Below are 18,805 nucleotides of genomic sequence, written 5' to 3'. Positions count from 1 at the left end.
GCTGAATTTTTACACCAATCATCATTGAAATTACTATCACTAGATTCGGATTAGTTTATGTCAGCCTTAGAAGCTCTTTCCAGATGTCCCTCAAATTTTCTTTCAGAAATTTTTATAACCATTTCATGCCAAATGAAAGATTGAGCTCAGAGAAAAGGCATGAAAGAAGGGGAGAGCATTGGAAGTGTTCAGGCATATATGAGACACAGAAATGAGCTGACCACATCACATAAGAGGACACCTACAAAGCCGACTGGATTGTATAGATAATCTAAAATAAAAAGATCTTCAATACCTCATCTTCCTGTAAATTCTCATTTATTCAATTGTTAAGCTGTTCATTTCAGCCTTTGGTTTTTTATACTGCTTCTTGGTGTTTTATAAAATTTATCTTCAAAATTTAAGCACAACCTGGGAACAAATTTCCCAGTTCCATAGAAACCTATGAAAAATTATGTTTCCACTAACAAAGATTTTGGTTAACGAATGTGATTCTGTAATGAATTATCTTAGTTAGCTCTGATGTATCACTCTATCTCTGATTTTGATTGCCAGTGTCTGAAAAATTCAAAATGCTAACTTGAAAATTTTTAGTGTTTGTTTGAATATTTTTTTTCATAACTTAATGGCCATTTAAACACTGTACAGCTGGAGTGCATCAAAAGATTGTGTACCACTTGATATGAATCATTTTGTTCAACCTATGGATCAAGGTGTGCCATTCAAAATGTGAAACATTTTATTGTCAATAAGAGTATAGAAAATATAAGAAAATACAAATTGTAATATTTTTATTTATTTATTTCTTTATTCAGGCATAAAAAGTACATATACAATTGAAGGAATTGAACCCAGGGAGCCAGGAAAGGCACATACTGGATACTTAATACATACACATATCGATGAACATAAAGTATAAATGATACAAAAACAATAAAATAATTATAGGATTGAAAAAAGAAAGGGGGATAACAAAATATATCATTAAGCTGTGATAGCCATGGTGGTGGTGCTTTGCGTAGTTAGCGTGGGGGAAAAATTGTGAGGTATAAAAAGTACTGAAGACATAAGCTCGAGGTGGAGAAAAAAATATATATACATATGTAGGTACACAAAAATAAATTCATTGGGAACAATTTCAAAATAAATATATACAACAAAATTAATTTCAAAAAAATTCAAACGTGTTTTTCCATATTAGTCTCAGATAAGAGATAGGATTTAATTAATTTTTTGTAGGTAGGCAGAGAGACATTTGTATCGAAATTTAAAGAAATTCAATTATAGAACTTTAGAATACTATATGTAAAGTGTTTTCTAGCTATTGTTTTGTGAATTAGAGGTAGAGTGTAAGTACTATTTATTCTTGAAGATGAATTAGTGGTATTAAGGTTAAAGGGAAACTGATTTTTGTGATTGAGCAATAGTGATTTGTAAAAATAAAGATGTCGTACAAAAATCATTAATGAAAATAGTAAACAGTAGCGGACCAAGTACTGAGCCCTGAGGAATACCTTTTATCATGTTCATGGGATCACTAATGCTTGCAAAACATTTAACAGATTGTGTTCTATTGTGCAAGTAAGATTTAAAAATATCAATGCATTACCTCTAATACAGAGTTTTTCAAGTTTGTGCAGAAGGATTTCATGATTTACGTTATCAAATGCTTTTTTTATATCTTAAAAAACTGCAAGTTTTTCTTGATGCATCTAAGTTATGTACAACAGGGGAAGCTAATTTAAGGAGGGCAGATTCAGTGTTTTTATTTGACAGGAAACCATACTGATTTTCAGAATATAACTTATGACTAGATAAAAAAAAGAATGGAGTCTAGTTTTTAATATAGTTTCAAAGATCTTGGAGATAGAAGATAGAATAGAGATTGGTCTAAAATTATTAAAATAATTTTTATCACCTGATTTGAATACTGGGAAAACAGTAGCTGATTTAAGTGAATCTGAAAAAATACCACTTACAGTTACAATGCAATTGTTAACCAAGTCAGCCAGGAGCACAATAGTGTCACCCAGTAGATGTTTAAAAATTTTAGAATTAGTTAGGTCAGTACTGAAAACTGTTAGATAAATTATTTATGATCTTTTGTACTTCATCGGATGTAGTTGGGTAAAGAAAGATGGAATTGCTGTTATTAGAAGTACAGTTTTTGAAATCATCAGATATTAGGCGGTTAATCATAGTTAATCATTAGGTTAATCATATCAGATATGAGATAAGAAGAGAAATGTTTGTAAAATGTGTATTGAATTCATTTGCTATTGGAATGATATTAGTACCTGAAGGCAACATGACATGGTTTTCATTTGTTCCTAGCATTTTGTTAACAAATTTCCACCGTTTGGAAATATTCAAATGTATTGCAATTTAAGAACTGATTTTTAAAATAAGTGCATTTGGCTGATTTTATGTTTGATTTAACAAATCATGTAATACTACGATAAGTTGTTTGTATCAGAATATCAAATGGATATTTTTAGATTTTAAATAAAGTTTTTCTTTGGTCTTAATATAGAACTTGAGTTCTTGTGAAATCTAAGGCTTAAAAGCAACTTTCCGTTTAAGCCTAGTTGTAATATATATTGTGAAGTTGTTGATTATATTCTCAAAACAATAAATAAATTGACCAAATTGAGAATGTGCAAGATTATGATGAAGAGTAAATTTATAATTGTTTAAATAAGATGAAATGCCACTATACTCAACAGTTTTTAATTTTTTATTACAACACTTGGGGGATATTTTATTTGAATTATTTATAGTTTAAGAAAGTTTACATAAAATAGGATAATGGTCAGTGATATCAGTTAAAAAGACAGATGAATGAATATTAGTTAAGCGATTAGAGTTGCAAAGAAAAATGTGTTTGATACAAGTATTAAATGAAGGTCTTGTTACATGTGAGATTAGAGATTAAAAAAATCCATGATTTGTTAGAGTGCCAATATATTTGGAATTAGTATTAAGTGTTGAAGCTAATAAGCCTCCAATGAGTAAGGTATCTTTATATTTAAAGTTATGTAAAAAGTGATTTAATTCATTGACAAAATAGTTGACTGTTGAATGAGATCTGTAGAGACAAATGATATTTAAATTTAATGAAAGATGGCGTAAAACAATTACCTCGGCTGACAGAAAGGAAAATGAATGTGATTTATGAATATATACCACAACACCACCAGAGTTGTTGTATTCTCTACAACATGCAAATAAATCAGATCCATCTATATTATAAGCACATCTATAGATGATAAATTTTCATGTAAATATGTTATTAATAAATTCAGATTTTTTCTGATACTTCTGATATTAAAATGTACAACATTAATATCTGTACTAGGTTGAGAATTGTTGTTCTGAGAATGGTTTGAAAAGCTACCAAACTCCTCCAGGGTACTAAGATAGTTAAAGTTTATTTTAGACTCGAACGAAATAATAAAAAAATGTAATGCATAATATGTACCCCAGACGGAAGCTCAGCAGTTGGCAATAGATGCTCAATAGCACTACAAATCTTATAATGATGGGTGATTAAGAATATGGGTACAGATTTTCTGTTTATGTTAATTTTGCGATTCAGAAAAAAATTTAAATTATCAAGAATTATTAAGTCATTCCCATTTATAGTACTTAGAGTAATTTGATAGTTCACACTCGAATAACAACAATAATAATTCTTGCATTCAGCAGGAAAGATTAAAGAATATGATTTACATACATAAAATGGTAAAAAATTGAAACGTGACCGAAATTGTACATTGTATAACTTGCACTGTAACGTGTTAGTCACACTTTTGAAAGTAAAGTATTGGATTTAACGACAAGGTGGTAATTAAACCTGAACGTGGGAAATAGGAATAAATCACAATTATTCTGACAAAAATATCTGTCCATAAAATAGATACAGATATTGAATATGTTATATGAATGTGATAAAGCTAGTAGTTGATGAATGAATGACCAGCATAGTTGTATAACAGTGCAATAATTCAGATATTGATGAATAGTTAATAATGTGATTATAGATTTTGCATTTGCATGCATTTTGATATAAAGTACCAAATTCACACACAAATTATCATAAACATTCAAGCCATCAATTCTTGTAAATTTGAAAGTATTTAGATATTTCATATTCAGGTAGATAATATATCTAAGCTTATCATAGAATAGAACATATTTATTAACATGAACTGAAAATGGATTAAAATATAAGTGAAATTTTAATATACATAAACAGTAGTGTAACAAGTTATGCTAATGAAGATCGTCACAGATTTTGGCATATTCTACTTTGGAGCATATATATAGGAGGCTCCTTTTGCAATATGCCACTGAAAATGACTGACTTTCCTAGACAGATCATACAGATTTCTTCGAAATACATGAGGATCATGTTATTAAAAAAATAAAATGCATGAAGAATGGAAATCAAAAAATAAGCTCAGTATTATAGAGATAGCTATTGTAAAATGAATTAAAAATGTATAAAATGTTTTTTAAAACTGATTACAAGTTTTCTCATAAGATTTGATTAGCTTTCCATAAGAATGAAGACAGACAGTTCAAATAATATCAGACGGTGATGAGTTATATAATTTAGGAATTATATGCAAGTACAACACTTTCTTTTCACAGTTTTATAAACAGTAGGTAATGTATAGATTGAATCAATTCTGGAAGATGGAAACATGTTAATATTGATTTGTTTGGTATATGCCCAAGTTTGGACAAATATTGGCTAAAGCATGTAAGGAACATACAGACTTACATGCAGAAGAATGTGCAGTAAAAAGAGGCCATGGAAAAGAGCCCCATTAATAGACAAAATTTTCCACATCTTCTGCCACAAATAAAAAAAAAAGGAAAGGAAAGTTCAAGAATAAGATTGCTTGCTGCTTTTTAAAACCTTCTAGATCATATGATTGTGTGAGTTGCTTATATTTTTTGCCATGGTTATGTCATTTGCATTCTTTATCTTATCTCTGTAATAGTTTTTACCTTGAATCAGCTTGAAAATACACGAAGGGAAATGTAATATGTTGAGTTTTGAAGCGATAGTGCATCAATCACAAGAAGTCTGAAACAGAGCTGCTGTTCAAGAAAAATGATGCTGACAGCATTTAATTTTATTTAAATGCTGATATTTTTTTAGTTCTTGAATGAGAATTACATATGGCATATACAGTGAAACCTGTATGAAACGGTATGTCAAGAGGCTGAAATAATATTCCGTTTTAGACAAATTTCTGTTTTAGACAAATTTCCGTTTTATAAAGGTGCAAATCAAAGCACTAATCATTGAATATACTATATTTTCCTTCCGTTTAAGACAGGTTTCCATTTCCAACAGTGTCCATCTTAGACAGGTTTCACTGTATAAAGTTGTGCTATATTAAAAATCTGCAGCATATGAAAACTTTTATATCCAGTCATTTTTTTGATTGTTGCTTACCTATTGCATAATAGGTAGTAGTACTTATAGGTACATAACTTATAAAATGAGCAGTTTTTCTGAAAAGTATTGCAAAAATTTTGAAATACCTATCAGAGTAAACTCTATAGAAAAATAATCAATATCATCACATTTAAAAAATATTGATACAAATATTTCAGAAGTGCAACAAATAAATGATAAATATATTTTGCACAATTTTTATTAGGTATGCATCTTGATTTTCGGCTTCTTTCACTAAATTTTCATAGTAATTTATAAAAATTCTTATATTTAATCTTGGGATTAAACCCCTTTCTTTGTACACAATTATATTATCTTTCAGGGAAGTGTCACATTCTGATTTGGGAAAAGAGGGTTGTTTCAAGTTGATAAACTGAACGATACTTGTATCGACATCCTTGACAGAGTATCAACCATTTGATACTCACAAGAATCTGAAGAGGTGATATTCTGAAGGAGCAAGGTCAGGAGTATTGTGGAAGATGATCGAGAACAGAGCAAGACCGAGGATAAAACTTAACTAGAATTTATTACATAATGAGGTATAGTCAGTACAACAAACTGAAAAGGTAAACTATCAGGTTAACATAACAGATTGAATAGTAATCTCATTTGAACTCAATTACAATATCTCTCTCTAAGATGGGGGGGGGGGGTCTGGCATCATTTCTATGCAAATTATATAAAGCAGGGCCGTAGCCAGAAATTTCTTTTGTAGGGGGGGATAACTGATTTTTCTAAAAAGATTAAACTGATAGTACAGGAAATTTAATCATGTGAATCTATAAGCCTATATATCAGTCATTTTCTCACATTTTGGTGGGGAGTTGGCTCTTTCTCCCTTGGCTACAGCCTTGATATAGAGTGTTATGAGATCATGATGAGGAGGATAGGTGGGTGCATTGTGAAATTTCCCAGCCCAAGTCAGTGATTATGTTTGAAGTCATTTTTATTCAGTGTGAGAGCATGTTGTTTTGAAGCAAAATGTTTGCCCTCTTCATGGTGATAAGCTTCTAGTCATTGAACCAGGGTTGAAATCAGTCTGTCAAATCAAGGCCTTATTCCTGTGCTTCTTCTGTTTTAGTGCATGACTAACAAGAATCAGTTGCTTCTGTTGATGCTCAACAGAGAACATTCATTTAAACTGGTTGAAGCAAACCATAATGTATGTCTCCTTGATCCCATCTTATCTATGAAAACACATTCTTAACATGGATATTGAATTTTTCAGTAATGACTTTATAGCTCACTACAATTTTTACCTGTTTGGATTATCATTGATGTATTATGTTTTGTTGCACAATTTTGTGCAGCAAATCCATTTGTTTGAATCTAAAAGCAATATTACAGCAACATCACAGTGCTTACTTTGGTTTGCAGTTTTTCCAGCTTGTCCAAATACATGGAAAAGGTTTTTCATATTACTCAAAGTTTCTTTGGGAACTCTGACTTTGTGCAACAAGAATCTTCTACCAAAAGGTGTTCCAGTTTCTCGTTTTCCATTTCTTTTTCTGCTTCAAATACTGTCTATAAAAAAGAAAATGTAGGGGTCAAAATACTCTCCAACCACTAAAACCATTTGTGCAAGGAAGAGAATTGGTGTAAGATTGGCTGAGAATATCTTATGCCTGGTGCAGCTTTAGGTGAGCATGCTGTAACACCCTAAGATGCACAAGGCATTTTCTGAGCTTCATCTGCACCTTTTTTCTCTTGCAAAGCACAAAAAGAAGCAGAGACTGAAATGTTATTTCTTGAACAGCATTGCTTCTATCACTGTTTTCTTATGATATATCAATACTGCTGCTAACTTTGTCAGCATCAAAGCTTTCAAATGAAACTTCAACGTGGCTGTATAGCAGGAAAAAATAATAAATTTTCATAGTTGCTATAATTACTTTAAGTTAGGGGCCAAAATTAAGTTGCACATCTAATAAAACTTATAGGCTAGTCATGATAGGAGTATTATTCGTAAAGGTCAAAATTTTTTATTAATTGCATAAAAAGTGTTGTAGAAACATTGAGCAAAAAATCAAACCCACGACAGCCTAAAGACTGGAGGTGAATTTAAATGAAAATTTATTGTATAATGTTCTAATTTGTCAGTTTTTATTCAATGTTATTTCAGGTTGTAGATGCTAGAGCTGGACCTGGAACAAAATGTGTAACCAAGAATAGAACTAGAATAGAAAGAAAGCCAGTCAAGAAACTTCGTTTGAGATTGTGCAGAGCAAAAGATAATTTATCAGATGATATTGCAGGTAAAAAGATGTGTTTCAATAAATTCTGATACATACCAAGTAAAGTATCTGCTGACAATTAAAGTTATATGTATGTCATACGGTATGGTCTGATGAAAAGAGAACCGGGACTGCTGAAAAAATGCACCACACATTATACAAAAGCTAAATATTATGTGTACATCGCAAATTACGTAAGCATGACCTCACATGTTCAGAAAGAGCAATCTTTCATCAAAGAAGCAGCATTATGAGTAGGCTGGCTATCAAGTTCACTCTCATGTTAGGCTGTGGCTACATGGGCAGTTTCTCAAACTAGAAATCAAGCCCATTTTCATGCAGCTTATACCCATTGTACCATGTGCATGATTGTTACCATGGACATGGTAGTCTATAATTGAATACCATGCGCACAAGCCTTATTTACGTCATACTGTCTGCTCCTATTGGTTGTGCTATCATAATATTACCTCAGGATATTTGGGGAGATGTAGTATTTCGCTTACTCTTTTTGATTAACTTAATTTCTACCTTTTTTACTCAACTCTGTGTTTAACTTTAATTTACTGTCTTCTATACTACATACAGATTGATTCAAATTGTTTGTTCTCTGGACTATCTTTGTAATCTTTGATTTTAGAGGTGTTCCAATTACAAAAATTTTTCAAATGATGTGCAGTTGCTTGAAGTGTCATAATTTTTGAGGGGGCTGTATACATAAAAATTATTGTATAGTTGTATACATAGAAATTTTTTTTTCCAGTCTTTGTGAGCGAAAACTTTGAATGTAGAATCCGCTTTTAAATGTAATAGTTACTGAGATATTTGATTTTTAATTTTTCAGCGGTTATTGATAATGATTGAAGGTGATTCACAAATTATGAAAACATAAATTAAATTCAAAGTGTTGTAAAAAATACTGCAAAACCGTAACTATCATTGAGACTTGAAAGAAATTAAATTGTTTAACTTTTTAGTAATACCCATAAAAAATGATACCTTTTTCAATGACTAATTTACAATTGCTAACAAATAATTTTAATAACAACTTTATAAATATTTCATAAAAAAATCATGAACATGATGATAGTTTTGGGCAATTCATTACTCACAGTGATAAATCCATTTTTCTAGCTCCCACTAACAGTAATGAAATCATAGAATAACAAAATCACTCAAAGACAATGCTTCTTGTTACAATACTTTCACTACAAAAATTCTCAAACGTCTTCCTGAATGTATGTTTCAACTACTAGCAGACCTAATTAATAATTACATTGAAAGAGGAGAATTTCCTGAATCACTTAAATCAGCTATTGTTATTTCTATTTTTAAAAGTGATGAACATTATAACAATAGCAACCCAAATAACATTAGCAACTACAGGCCTGTCACCTATCTCAAAATTAATTGAAACACTAATTAAAGACAGGATTTATTCTTTTTTAAATAACAATAAATTTTTTTCCAATAATCAGCATGGTTTTCTCCCTAATAGAAATACATAATCTGCTCTTTTAAACTTTTCTGAATACGTCTACAGGAATATTGATCAATCCAGAAATACAATAGGCATTTTTCTTGACATAGGAAAAGCATTTGACAGTGTAAATCATAAAATATTGTTATCAAAACTGTATAACTATGGAATAAGGGCAATGCTTTCGATTTTATCAAATATTTTATTTAACAACAGAACTCAAAAAGTCAAATGCAATCATTATTCAAGTAATGCCATGGAGATAATCAGAGGAGTCCCACAAGGATCTAATTTAGGACCATTATTATTATTTATCATTTTTATCAATGATCTCTGTAATTTAAATATTAAAGGTAAAATCACATTTGCTGATGATACTGTTATACTTTACTCAGAAAAAAAAGATGACCTCCCACCACTTATCAACAATATAAATACTGACCTAATAACAGTTTGTGATTGGTTCATTGCTAATGATCTCTTAATGTGTCCAAAAGTAAATTTATCAACTTTTCCGTTATAAAATATTCCACCTATTGCCTACAACATAATTTTGCATGAACCAATTTGTACTATCTATAATTCATGTGACTGTCAACGTCTAGAGCAAATATCCACCATAAAATACCTTGGTATGTATATTGATCAAAATTTAAAATGGCTCTCGCTTTGTAATTATTTAAAAGCAAAACTCTGTTTCATTGTTTACAAATTATACAATCTGAAACCATATGTAAACCAATCTTTTTGTTGATGTATTATTATTAAAAGTTCCAATCACGCTTACTTTATGGTCTGCCACTCTGGGGTAGTGATTATCTTACCACTATTGCTCCCTTAATTTCCTTACAAAAAAAAGCTATTAGAATTTTGATGGGAAATTACATCACTCCCTTAAATGCACTTTTTCTACACCTAAATATCCTACCCTTAAGGCATTTATATTTTTTTAGATCCATACTAATAATCAAGAAAAAACAGTTTGCTTTACCTTTGAATTCATCACGCACATCCAATAGACATAATTTCATATACTCTCTGCCTTTAGTTCATAAAAATATTCTCAAAAAACATTTTAGCTGCCTCATTCCTAAATTTTATAATAGCCTTCCAAATGATCTTATACAGTCATCCACATTTTCGATTTTCAAAAACTTCTTAAACAATACTTATTTCAAATAGTCAATATTGAAAACTACTTTTGATTTTCTCCTCAAATTCACACTCCCTTCTTTGCTTCAGATTGACTTCCCGCTCCAACTGGTTAATTTCTCATTTAAAATTCCCTTGTTGTCAACTCTGCTGTACTATTTCAAATCATATTATATAAACTCATGTTGATTTATAGATTTTTTTATATATGTAATAAAGCACCCCCTGCCCTTTGCATCATTATATTGTATTTTATATATAACTTACGTATCATATATGTGTGTGTATATTTTGATTTTTTCATTTTATCATGATTTTTTTTCTCTCTCTCCAAAATTACTAAACACTGTAATTATATTTTAATTGTGAATTGTAGAGTTTATAAATTAATCTCATGTAAGAACCAGTATGGGACCTAGGTGTCTCCTTGGTGGTTTTAATTAATGAAATGTAATATTTTTATTAACCTTATATATTAATAAATTGATAAATTCAAAAACAATTTTTTCATTTGTGTTTCTCATGTAACCAAGTGGTTTAGTTACTAGAATTAGAACTGCCAACATTTAACGCATTTGCTTATTTCTGCTGAAAATATTTACAATTCATTGTTTTTTTTTGTTTTTTTTTAATTTCACTTTCTAGTCCTAAAGGTTGAATAATTGATTTTTTTAAAATGAAAAATAATTTTTTCCACGAGAGGATAAGAAGTAGCTGCCATAATAATAAAATAATCTAAGTAAATTGAAAACCAATAAGTTGTGTTCATTCCCTTTGTGTACAGCCCCTAAAAATAGAGACGCTTTAAGTTAATACAAACTTGCAAGTAGAACAGTGAATTGCCAAAATATGGTAATTTTGCAACTTGATAAATATTGTAATTTTTAAAATATAGAATTTTTTTGTAAATGGCTTCTTTATTTCACTAATTGGAGGTTCTGGCATACACAGTCTTTTAAAAAGTTATTCATTTTATTTTTTTATTTATATAACCCCTCAAAAAAGTGGCATTTTAATAAATTTCACATCATTTGAAAACTTTTTGTAATTTGAGGTATAAATTATTTTTAAAGTCAGTGGTAGAAAAGAATTAGTTCATAGGACTATCTGATTTTCCATAGGATATGTACAAACAATTTAAAGCAGCCTGTATAAAAAAATGGTGAATACAAAATTTAATTAGATAGTAGTTTAGCTGTTGCTTGTTCTGCATAACTTGTTCATCAGTGACGCCATTAATGGCAGAGAAAATAGTAGATTCATCTGATATCAAGCAGTAACTCAAAAAACTGGAAAATTTTTCTCTTGCTTAAAAAGATAAAAAGAAATCCTAAGAAATTTCTTAAATACATATTATCAAATGTCTTAAGTCATTTGAAATACTTTTGCCTGCAGTAAAGAAAAATATAATCCTATATGTGAGGTGATGTAACAATGCAAATGAAAAGGAAGATTATTTACGATGAGCAGGGATGTGTATGTGGCTGTGCAACCAGTGTTGCGACACAGGGCACCACTATAAAAGGGGCATCAAATGAGAGATAAGGAAAAAATTATTTCAGAAAAAAGTTGTAAAAAATGATTTGTCTATAACATTCAAACTATGAATGTATTGAATGGGATAATTAGTTTTTTGAAAACTGTAATTTTTTAATTCATTGCATCTAGCTGGAAACACAAGTAAAAGATAATCAGATATATTATATGTCAGTTTATAAAAAAATACAGAAATATTTTGTTTGATGAGCTCTCAAAAGAAGGCAAAAGGTGAATTCTGTGTTTGCCCTGATCCAGCACTTGGGTCACAATTCACCTGCCCTGTGAAAAATTCTAGCTAGAGAGAGAGAGCAACAGGCCTACAATGGTAGAAGAATTCAATCATTGCACTTACTCACAATTTGAAATATTGATGGCAGCACTAAACATTCACTCACAATACTAAATAGGAACTAGATTGTTGGGTACAACTCACTTGGTAGTATATTGCCCATTTCAATAGAATTTTATTGCAATTCTTGCTTGTAATGAACCTAAGCCACTGCAGTCAGTGGTGTTGATAAAGCAATCACAGCTCTGTGGCTTATGTTCATCTGTGGCTTGGGTTCGAACCCCACTATCGCCACAGTGGTGGTCGGCTAAAGTTGGTTTCTCTGGTTCCCAATTTTGAGATGCGAGCTGATCTCCTTTTTAAAAACTTGCACCACAGAGAGCAACAAACCTACAAACAGGTACAAATGTAATTCAATCATTACACTCCACTCATTTCACTTCTGAAGTGATTTCTCAGATGGCAGCACTGAGAAAAATCAGACAGACACTCAGATATGCACTCAGACTGTTAGGTATACACACTTACACTTCTGTCACAACTCACTAGGTAGTAAATTGCCCATAGATGGCGATAGACCTGAGTTGTGCTCAGTTTGAAAAGAAAAAGAAGAAAGGTTAAGTAGTAGTCAAAACTGTCCAGCAAGGATTTCATCATTAAATGGGTGGTCACAAAAGCAAATAGAATGCTCGGTTTCATTCATAAAAAGGTGTCTGCATTCTCCTAAAGTGATCATTCCACTTTTCTGATGCTTAGTTCATCCTAGACTGGAGTATGAATTAATGTTTTGGAGACCATACCTGCGGAGGGACATAGACTTGGTTGAGAGGCTGCAGAGAAGAGCTGCGTGTGTCTTTGTTAGCACACAGGGCTTGAGTTATGAAGAGAGACTTCATTTTTTGAATATTCATCACAAGAATGCAGGTGTTGGGGGATATGATCAAAGTGTTCAAAATTTTCAACAGAATGGATAGGATGGATCATGAGTTATTGATATACCATCAGTCGAGTGTTTCAACAAGGCAACACTAGTATTGATTTGTGAGAAACAACTCCAGATTATGGAAATGCAGGGAATTTTTCTCTAACAGAGTTGTGAATAAATGGAATAGCTTACCCATGGTAGTCGTGAATTCTACCACAGTTGATATGTTTATAAAGAAATATAATGTTTATAATGGGTGGAATCAGTAAGCTATTCATACTTAAATAAGACAACTATAATTTTTATGGGCAGTGTATTTTATTTTATCATAATCATTAGTTTTTATTACTTTTATCTTAGCCTGTATATTAGTTTTTTCATGATAACTGCTCTTATTTTTGATTGCTGTATTTTCATTATATTGACATCCATATTTTTTGTGGACATCTTTTTTGAGCCACCTCTTTGGGCATTGCCTGTTGTGGCCTTTGTGTTTGCATTTGTATATTTGTAGTAGACAATGTATATGCATTTTAACCATGCTCTATGCAGCAGCTTTTACACTAATGTTTCATGCTATGATCTGACTGAAAAATTCTGGAGGGATTGCCCTGCTTGATAGCAGATCAATTTCTCAGAAGTTTTCAGTGATGCTACCTTATTCTAATTAACCTCTTTCCCAGAATCTAGTTGGTTGGCCAGTAAAAGTGGGTCTTTTATTTTCCTTTCTTGCTGGTCCACAACTACAGTCTATCACCATTAACCATTTAAGCAGCTCTTTGAGGAGATATCTCACCTCCTTAAAAAGCATCCTATTTCAGCATTTACAAACCCATATATTTTGTAAATTTGATTTCTCAATGGAATCATTTTCCCTAAACCCTGTAGTTTGCACTTGCTGAAAATAGAAAAAAGCCTACTTCATCGAAAAAGATATGGCATTTTGAAGGGGGGTTTAGTGGTTTGTGCTATGCCGCTGACTTAACCCTTTAACGGTTTTTTAAAATTTTTCCTGGTCCACGTTATAACGGCCACATTCGAAATAAAAGCATATTAAGAAACCAAGATAGTTCTGATTGACTAAAATAAAGCAAATCAACTTCGAGGAGATATCTCTGGATTTCTATCGTAAGTGTTAAAGCAATTAATTGCTGCATATTTAAGATTTTAATAGGAGATCTATATTGTGCTGGTGTAACCTAACAGTGTGCTTGCATGTAGGTGGCACCATATATCCTCCAAATTGCCATTGTGTGAATATTGAATGTGACATATTTATGGTGTAGATTTGCTGATCACAGTAGCGACCTCTTTTTTTTTTAAAGGGATAGCTCATTCAAAGTTGGAAAACCACAGAAAGTCAGATTCGGCCAGTCATCACTGTGTGGTCAATGGTATCAAAGCCCCCATCTTTGTTAAGTGAAACTATCACATTTGGGAACACCAACAATAGTCTCAGGATTGCATAGTGGGTATATAGCAAAATCACAGATATTTAGCTTCAAAATATGAATAATAGATGGTAGCACCAGAGTATAACACAAAACAAGCATAACTCTAAAAATATAAATACATTAGGGTAATATGTTTACACACATACAATATGTTCCTGCATGTACCAATTCATTAGAAATTCCCCAGAGGAATGTTAACGAGGTGCATGTATGGTTAAGTAATAGTGATAGATATTTACTTAAAATATCAGTTATAGCAGATTCAGGTTTTCTCCCAGAGCTTTGAAAAATATTGGCAGTTTCAATGGGGGAACCAATTCTTTATGCTTTTTCATAAAGGCACATGTGCAACCTAGTCAGAACAAAGAAAATTTACAATGTAGAAATGTAGGTTTTTAGAGAAAATTTTAATAATGATGAAAGATGTCGCTCTCCCTTGCTAATACTACAGATACAGAAAACTGGCTGAGTGAGGAGATATATATCCATGTTTCAGGAAAGGAAAATTCATCTTTGCCCTCAAAGGGACTCGAACCCTGATCTCTCGTTTGCCAGACCAGTGCTCTACCAATTAAGCTATAAAGACAGATAGAATTTCCCCTCCTTTGAGCGTATATATATACTGAATGTCTCCATGCAATGGATGGTCGCAACATTCTGCTAATAGCTCGCAAATGATATCAGGGCCACCAGATGGTGATATATGATGAAAGACGTCACTCTCCCTTGTTAATATGACAGTTTAGTCATATCGTCTTCATAGCTTAGTTGGTAGAGCACTCATCTGACAAACGAGAGACGGGTTCGAGTCCCCGTGAGGGCAGAGATGAATTTTCCTTTCCTGAAACATTGATATCTCCTCACACAGCTATTTTTCTGTATCCTGTATCTGTCGTATTAACAAGGGAGAGTGACGTCTTTTGTCATATACCACCATCTGGTGGCCCTGATGTCACTTGCGAGCTATTAGCAGAATGTTGTCTTTGTCCATTCACCATATACATACCTTCCCAGAAGGGGAAATTCTTTCTGTCTTCATAGCTTAGTTGGTAGAGCACTCGTCCGGCAAACAAGAGACCAGGGTTTGAGTCCCCGTCTACTCATTTACAATAAGTACATGTATTTCGTTCATTTATTGAATTAACCCCTCACAGCAGCTATGATAAGATAACTCGCTTAACTTGATGCCTTTTATTTTGGCAATGCATAGATATCTTGCATCTTTAAAACCCTTTTATTTTGGCAATGCCGAGCCCAGATACTGTGTTGTGTTTTTTTTACAGTAAAACAAGTTTTCCATTCCCCCAACCTGTGAGATCAATTGCCAGGAAAAAAATATTATTCTCAAAACAGGTGTGGAATTTAAAGAAGATTCAGTGATTTCCACTGTGGCAGTTTAATGCAGATCAAGGAAATTTTAAAAACAGCTTAAAGGGTTAAATAAATGTAAAGCTTAGTGTGTATGCTAAAGTTCCTGTCTTTTTCAGACTTTGAATTGTTGAATGAATTGCTTAATTAATTAAATTTTAACTGCTTTTTGATAAATTTCCAAATTATGGAAAATTTCTGAAAATTATAAACCATTAAAATTAGAAGCATGGTTTTGACGTGAAAACGTCTTTAAAATCGATGCTGGGTGTAGGGTGGTTATCGCACCAAAATGAGCTACAGTTTCCACCAAAGTAATTTCAAACTCCAATAACTCGGCTAAAAATTAAAATAGCACCATCATCTTGGTCTTGTTTTAAAGTGGAAAGATGAAAATTCGTGCCAGTACCACTCTATTATCTGATGTTCACAGCAGCTGGACGTCGTGAACTGTGCACTCACAAAATGAACCCATGATTTTTGACATTTCAGATTCAGCATGTGTTCATAAAGGGGGATTGTAACGAGACCAATAAATTTCTAGATAAGTCTCTGAAAAATAATTATTCTTTATTAAATCAATGTTAAAACAGTTTGAATTGTTTACCTGTTGTACCTCTGATTATTGGTGATTGCAGGCAATGATCACGTGTGCATCGTGACCAATCTGTCCCAGTATTGTTTCCCAGATTTTTAAGATTTTTCTGTTATGCAAATTTGTTAATTTTTGGAATATAACAATAGGATATGTAAATTTCTTTATCACTCTGATGGCCATATTCACCGACAGAGTTTAAACTACAATCGCAGGTTAAATGATTAGCGATCAACACGGATTGGTTAAAATCCTCAATTTAACCAATCCGTTTCGATCTTCAATCATTTCACCTGCAATTGCAGTTTAAACTGTGTTGGGGAATACAACTGTGATTGGTGCTGGCGATTTAGCTGGAGCAGGTGTGTCTTTATATATTGTTTATGCTGTAATTGTTCTGCTCTTGTTTTTTGATTTCATTCTAGTAATGAACTAATACCTCACCCCGAAGATAAATAGTTTGATATTTGGGACTCATTGATTGATCGTTGATTTAGTATGGGATAACCAGCCAAAATGAGATGCTGATTGTTAGATGGAGAGAATGCAGCATGCTTGGTTTGCTAGACATGTTGTCCACATGTCACCCAACATGAGAATGAGATGTTACCGCACGAGCTCCAGTGCCTTAAAACGAAACCACAAAAAGAGGGGCCTCACAAAAATGAGATCTGGTTGAAATTTTCGAGAATTTGTTTGGTAGGGCCTCAGACAAATCAATTGGCCCAGGGGCCCATGATACTCTTAAGAAGGCCCTGATGAGCTCTCTGGTTTTCTTTGGTCTAATAAATTGTCATCTGACACAGGAATGAGATGCTTCAGCATGGACTCCCTCATTTCCTGGATAGCTGTGTGTGTTTTGGGTTTGCTGATTCCGGAAAGTGACGAGATAGATGTGGACACAAAGATGTTTTTATACGAACTTAACACACTCGGGGGTGCAGGAAAGAAGACTATTTTCAATACTCCCAAGATAATGATGTCATCTGGTTAGTGAGACTATTTAGAAAATGTGATGTTAATATTTGTTTCAATTATTAGATCTAGAAATTTTAGCTCTTTGAAAAATGTAAAACATTTAATAAGTGCAAACTTTAACGAATTTTAATAAAAATAGGTTCAGGTTGATAGGGATTTCTTAGTGTGTTTCCTTGTGTTGTCTGCGGGTAATTATTAAGGTGTCAAATGAATCCGGGAATGCAACGACCATTGTTGCAGGATCATATCTCAGAGACTAATTATTTGATTTGAGTGAATCAAGTGTTGTTTTGAAGTGGAGTGTAAATTTTACAAATCACCTTAGGTTCTAAGTCTGTATCTCGAAAAACTCAAAGAATTCCAAAAAAGAATAACACTGAAAACCCTGAGCTCGAATAAAAAACAGAAGCACAGTTATTATTTTGTAATGAATAAACAGGGTGAGAGCCTTAAGTCCCTTTGTCACAAATTACTGATGAACTGTTGATCATAGAGGCATACTTCCATTTAGGAAAATTATCCAAATACCATGTTGCAAGGGGTGAATTTAAAAAAATTAACTTTTTATTTGGCCACCTTTTTTGTCTTAAAAACCCAATTAGAAAGTTGTTGTTCTGTCTTTTCTAGGCAAAGAAAAAGAATTCCATATTTCTAACTGCAACATTTTTTGAGATATTTGAATTCAAAAATTGCTGAAAAGGTAGGAAAGATCAGCATAATTAGCTTGTCCTTTAGTTCATGTGGTTATCCCCTTATTTTCAGCAATTTTTGAAATATTTTTCTCCTAATTTGAGATTGGATTGCTCATGCTAGAGTAAAAATTGTTTGGCGTGCCAAAAATTTTAAGTATATCACCATACTGTTGTCCCGATTAGGAATTTTACTCCTTCATCCGAGCGCTTTTCACACATTCATGTTGATATAGTGGGACCACTACCTCCTTGTAATGGTTTTCGATACGTTTTAACGTGTATCAATAGATATACAAGATGGACAGAATTTTGCCCAATGGTCGACATGACGGCTCAAACCGTTGCATCTAAATTTTTATCGTGCTGGATAAGTAGATTTGGTGTGCCGGACAGGGTGACAACTGACCAGGGCAGACAGTTTGAAAGTAATATTTTTCTTAACTTTTAGGCAGCCAACTTAAGCGCACAACTTCATTTCACCCAGCTGCAAATGGCATTATAAAAAGGAAGCATATAGATCTAAAACTGTCAATCTGATGAAAGTTATCAGAAACCAATTCCTGGTTGGATACATTGCCACTCATATTGTTGGGTTTACTCACTTGTCTTCGACAGGATTC

General features: G+C 32.4%; 1 protein-coding gene across 1 annotated transcript in view; it reads left to right on the top strand.

Moving 5' to 3' along the window:
- LOC149072917 (SIN3-HDAC complex-associated factor) overlaps positions 1-18,805 on the top strand; it is a 61,828-nt gene that overhangs the window by 26,380 nt on the left and 16,643 nt on the right. Inside the window, exon 4 of the mRNA XM_089246169.1 lies at positions 7,602-7,734. Coding sequence (XP_089102295.1) covers positions 7,602-7,734 — 133 coding nt within the window. The remainder of the gene's footprint in view (positions 1-7,601; positions 7,735-18,805) is intronic.

Source organism: Pholcus phalangioides, unplaced genomic scaffold (genome assembly GCF_987345545.1).
Source record: "Pholcus phalangioides strain wild (caught in Gottingen) unplaced genomic scaffold, Ppha-v1.0 ptg000017l_1, whole genome shotgun sequence".
NCBI classification, from domain to species: domain Eukaryota; kingdom Metazoa; phylum Arthropoda; class Arachnida; order Araneae; family Pholcidae; genus Pholcus; species Pholcus phalangioides.
Note: the sequence above shows the minus strand (reverse complement) of the source record. Positions and strands in the feature narration are given on the sequence as shown.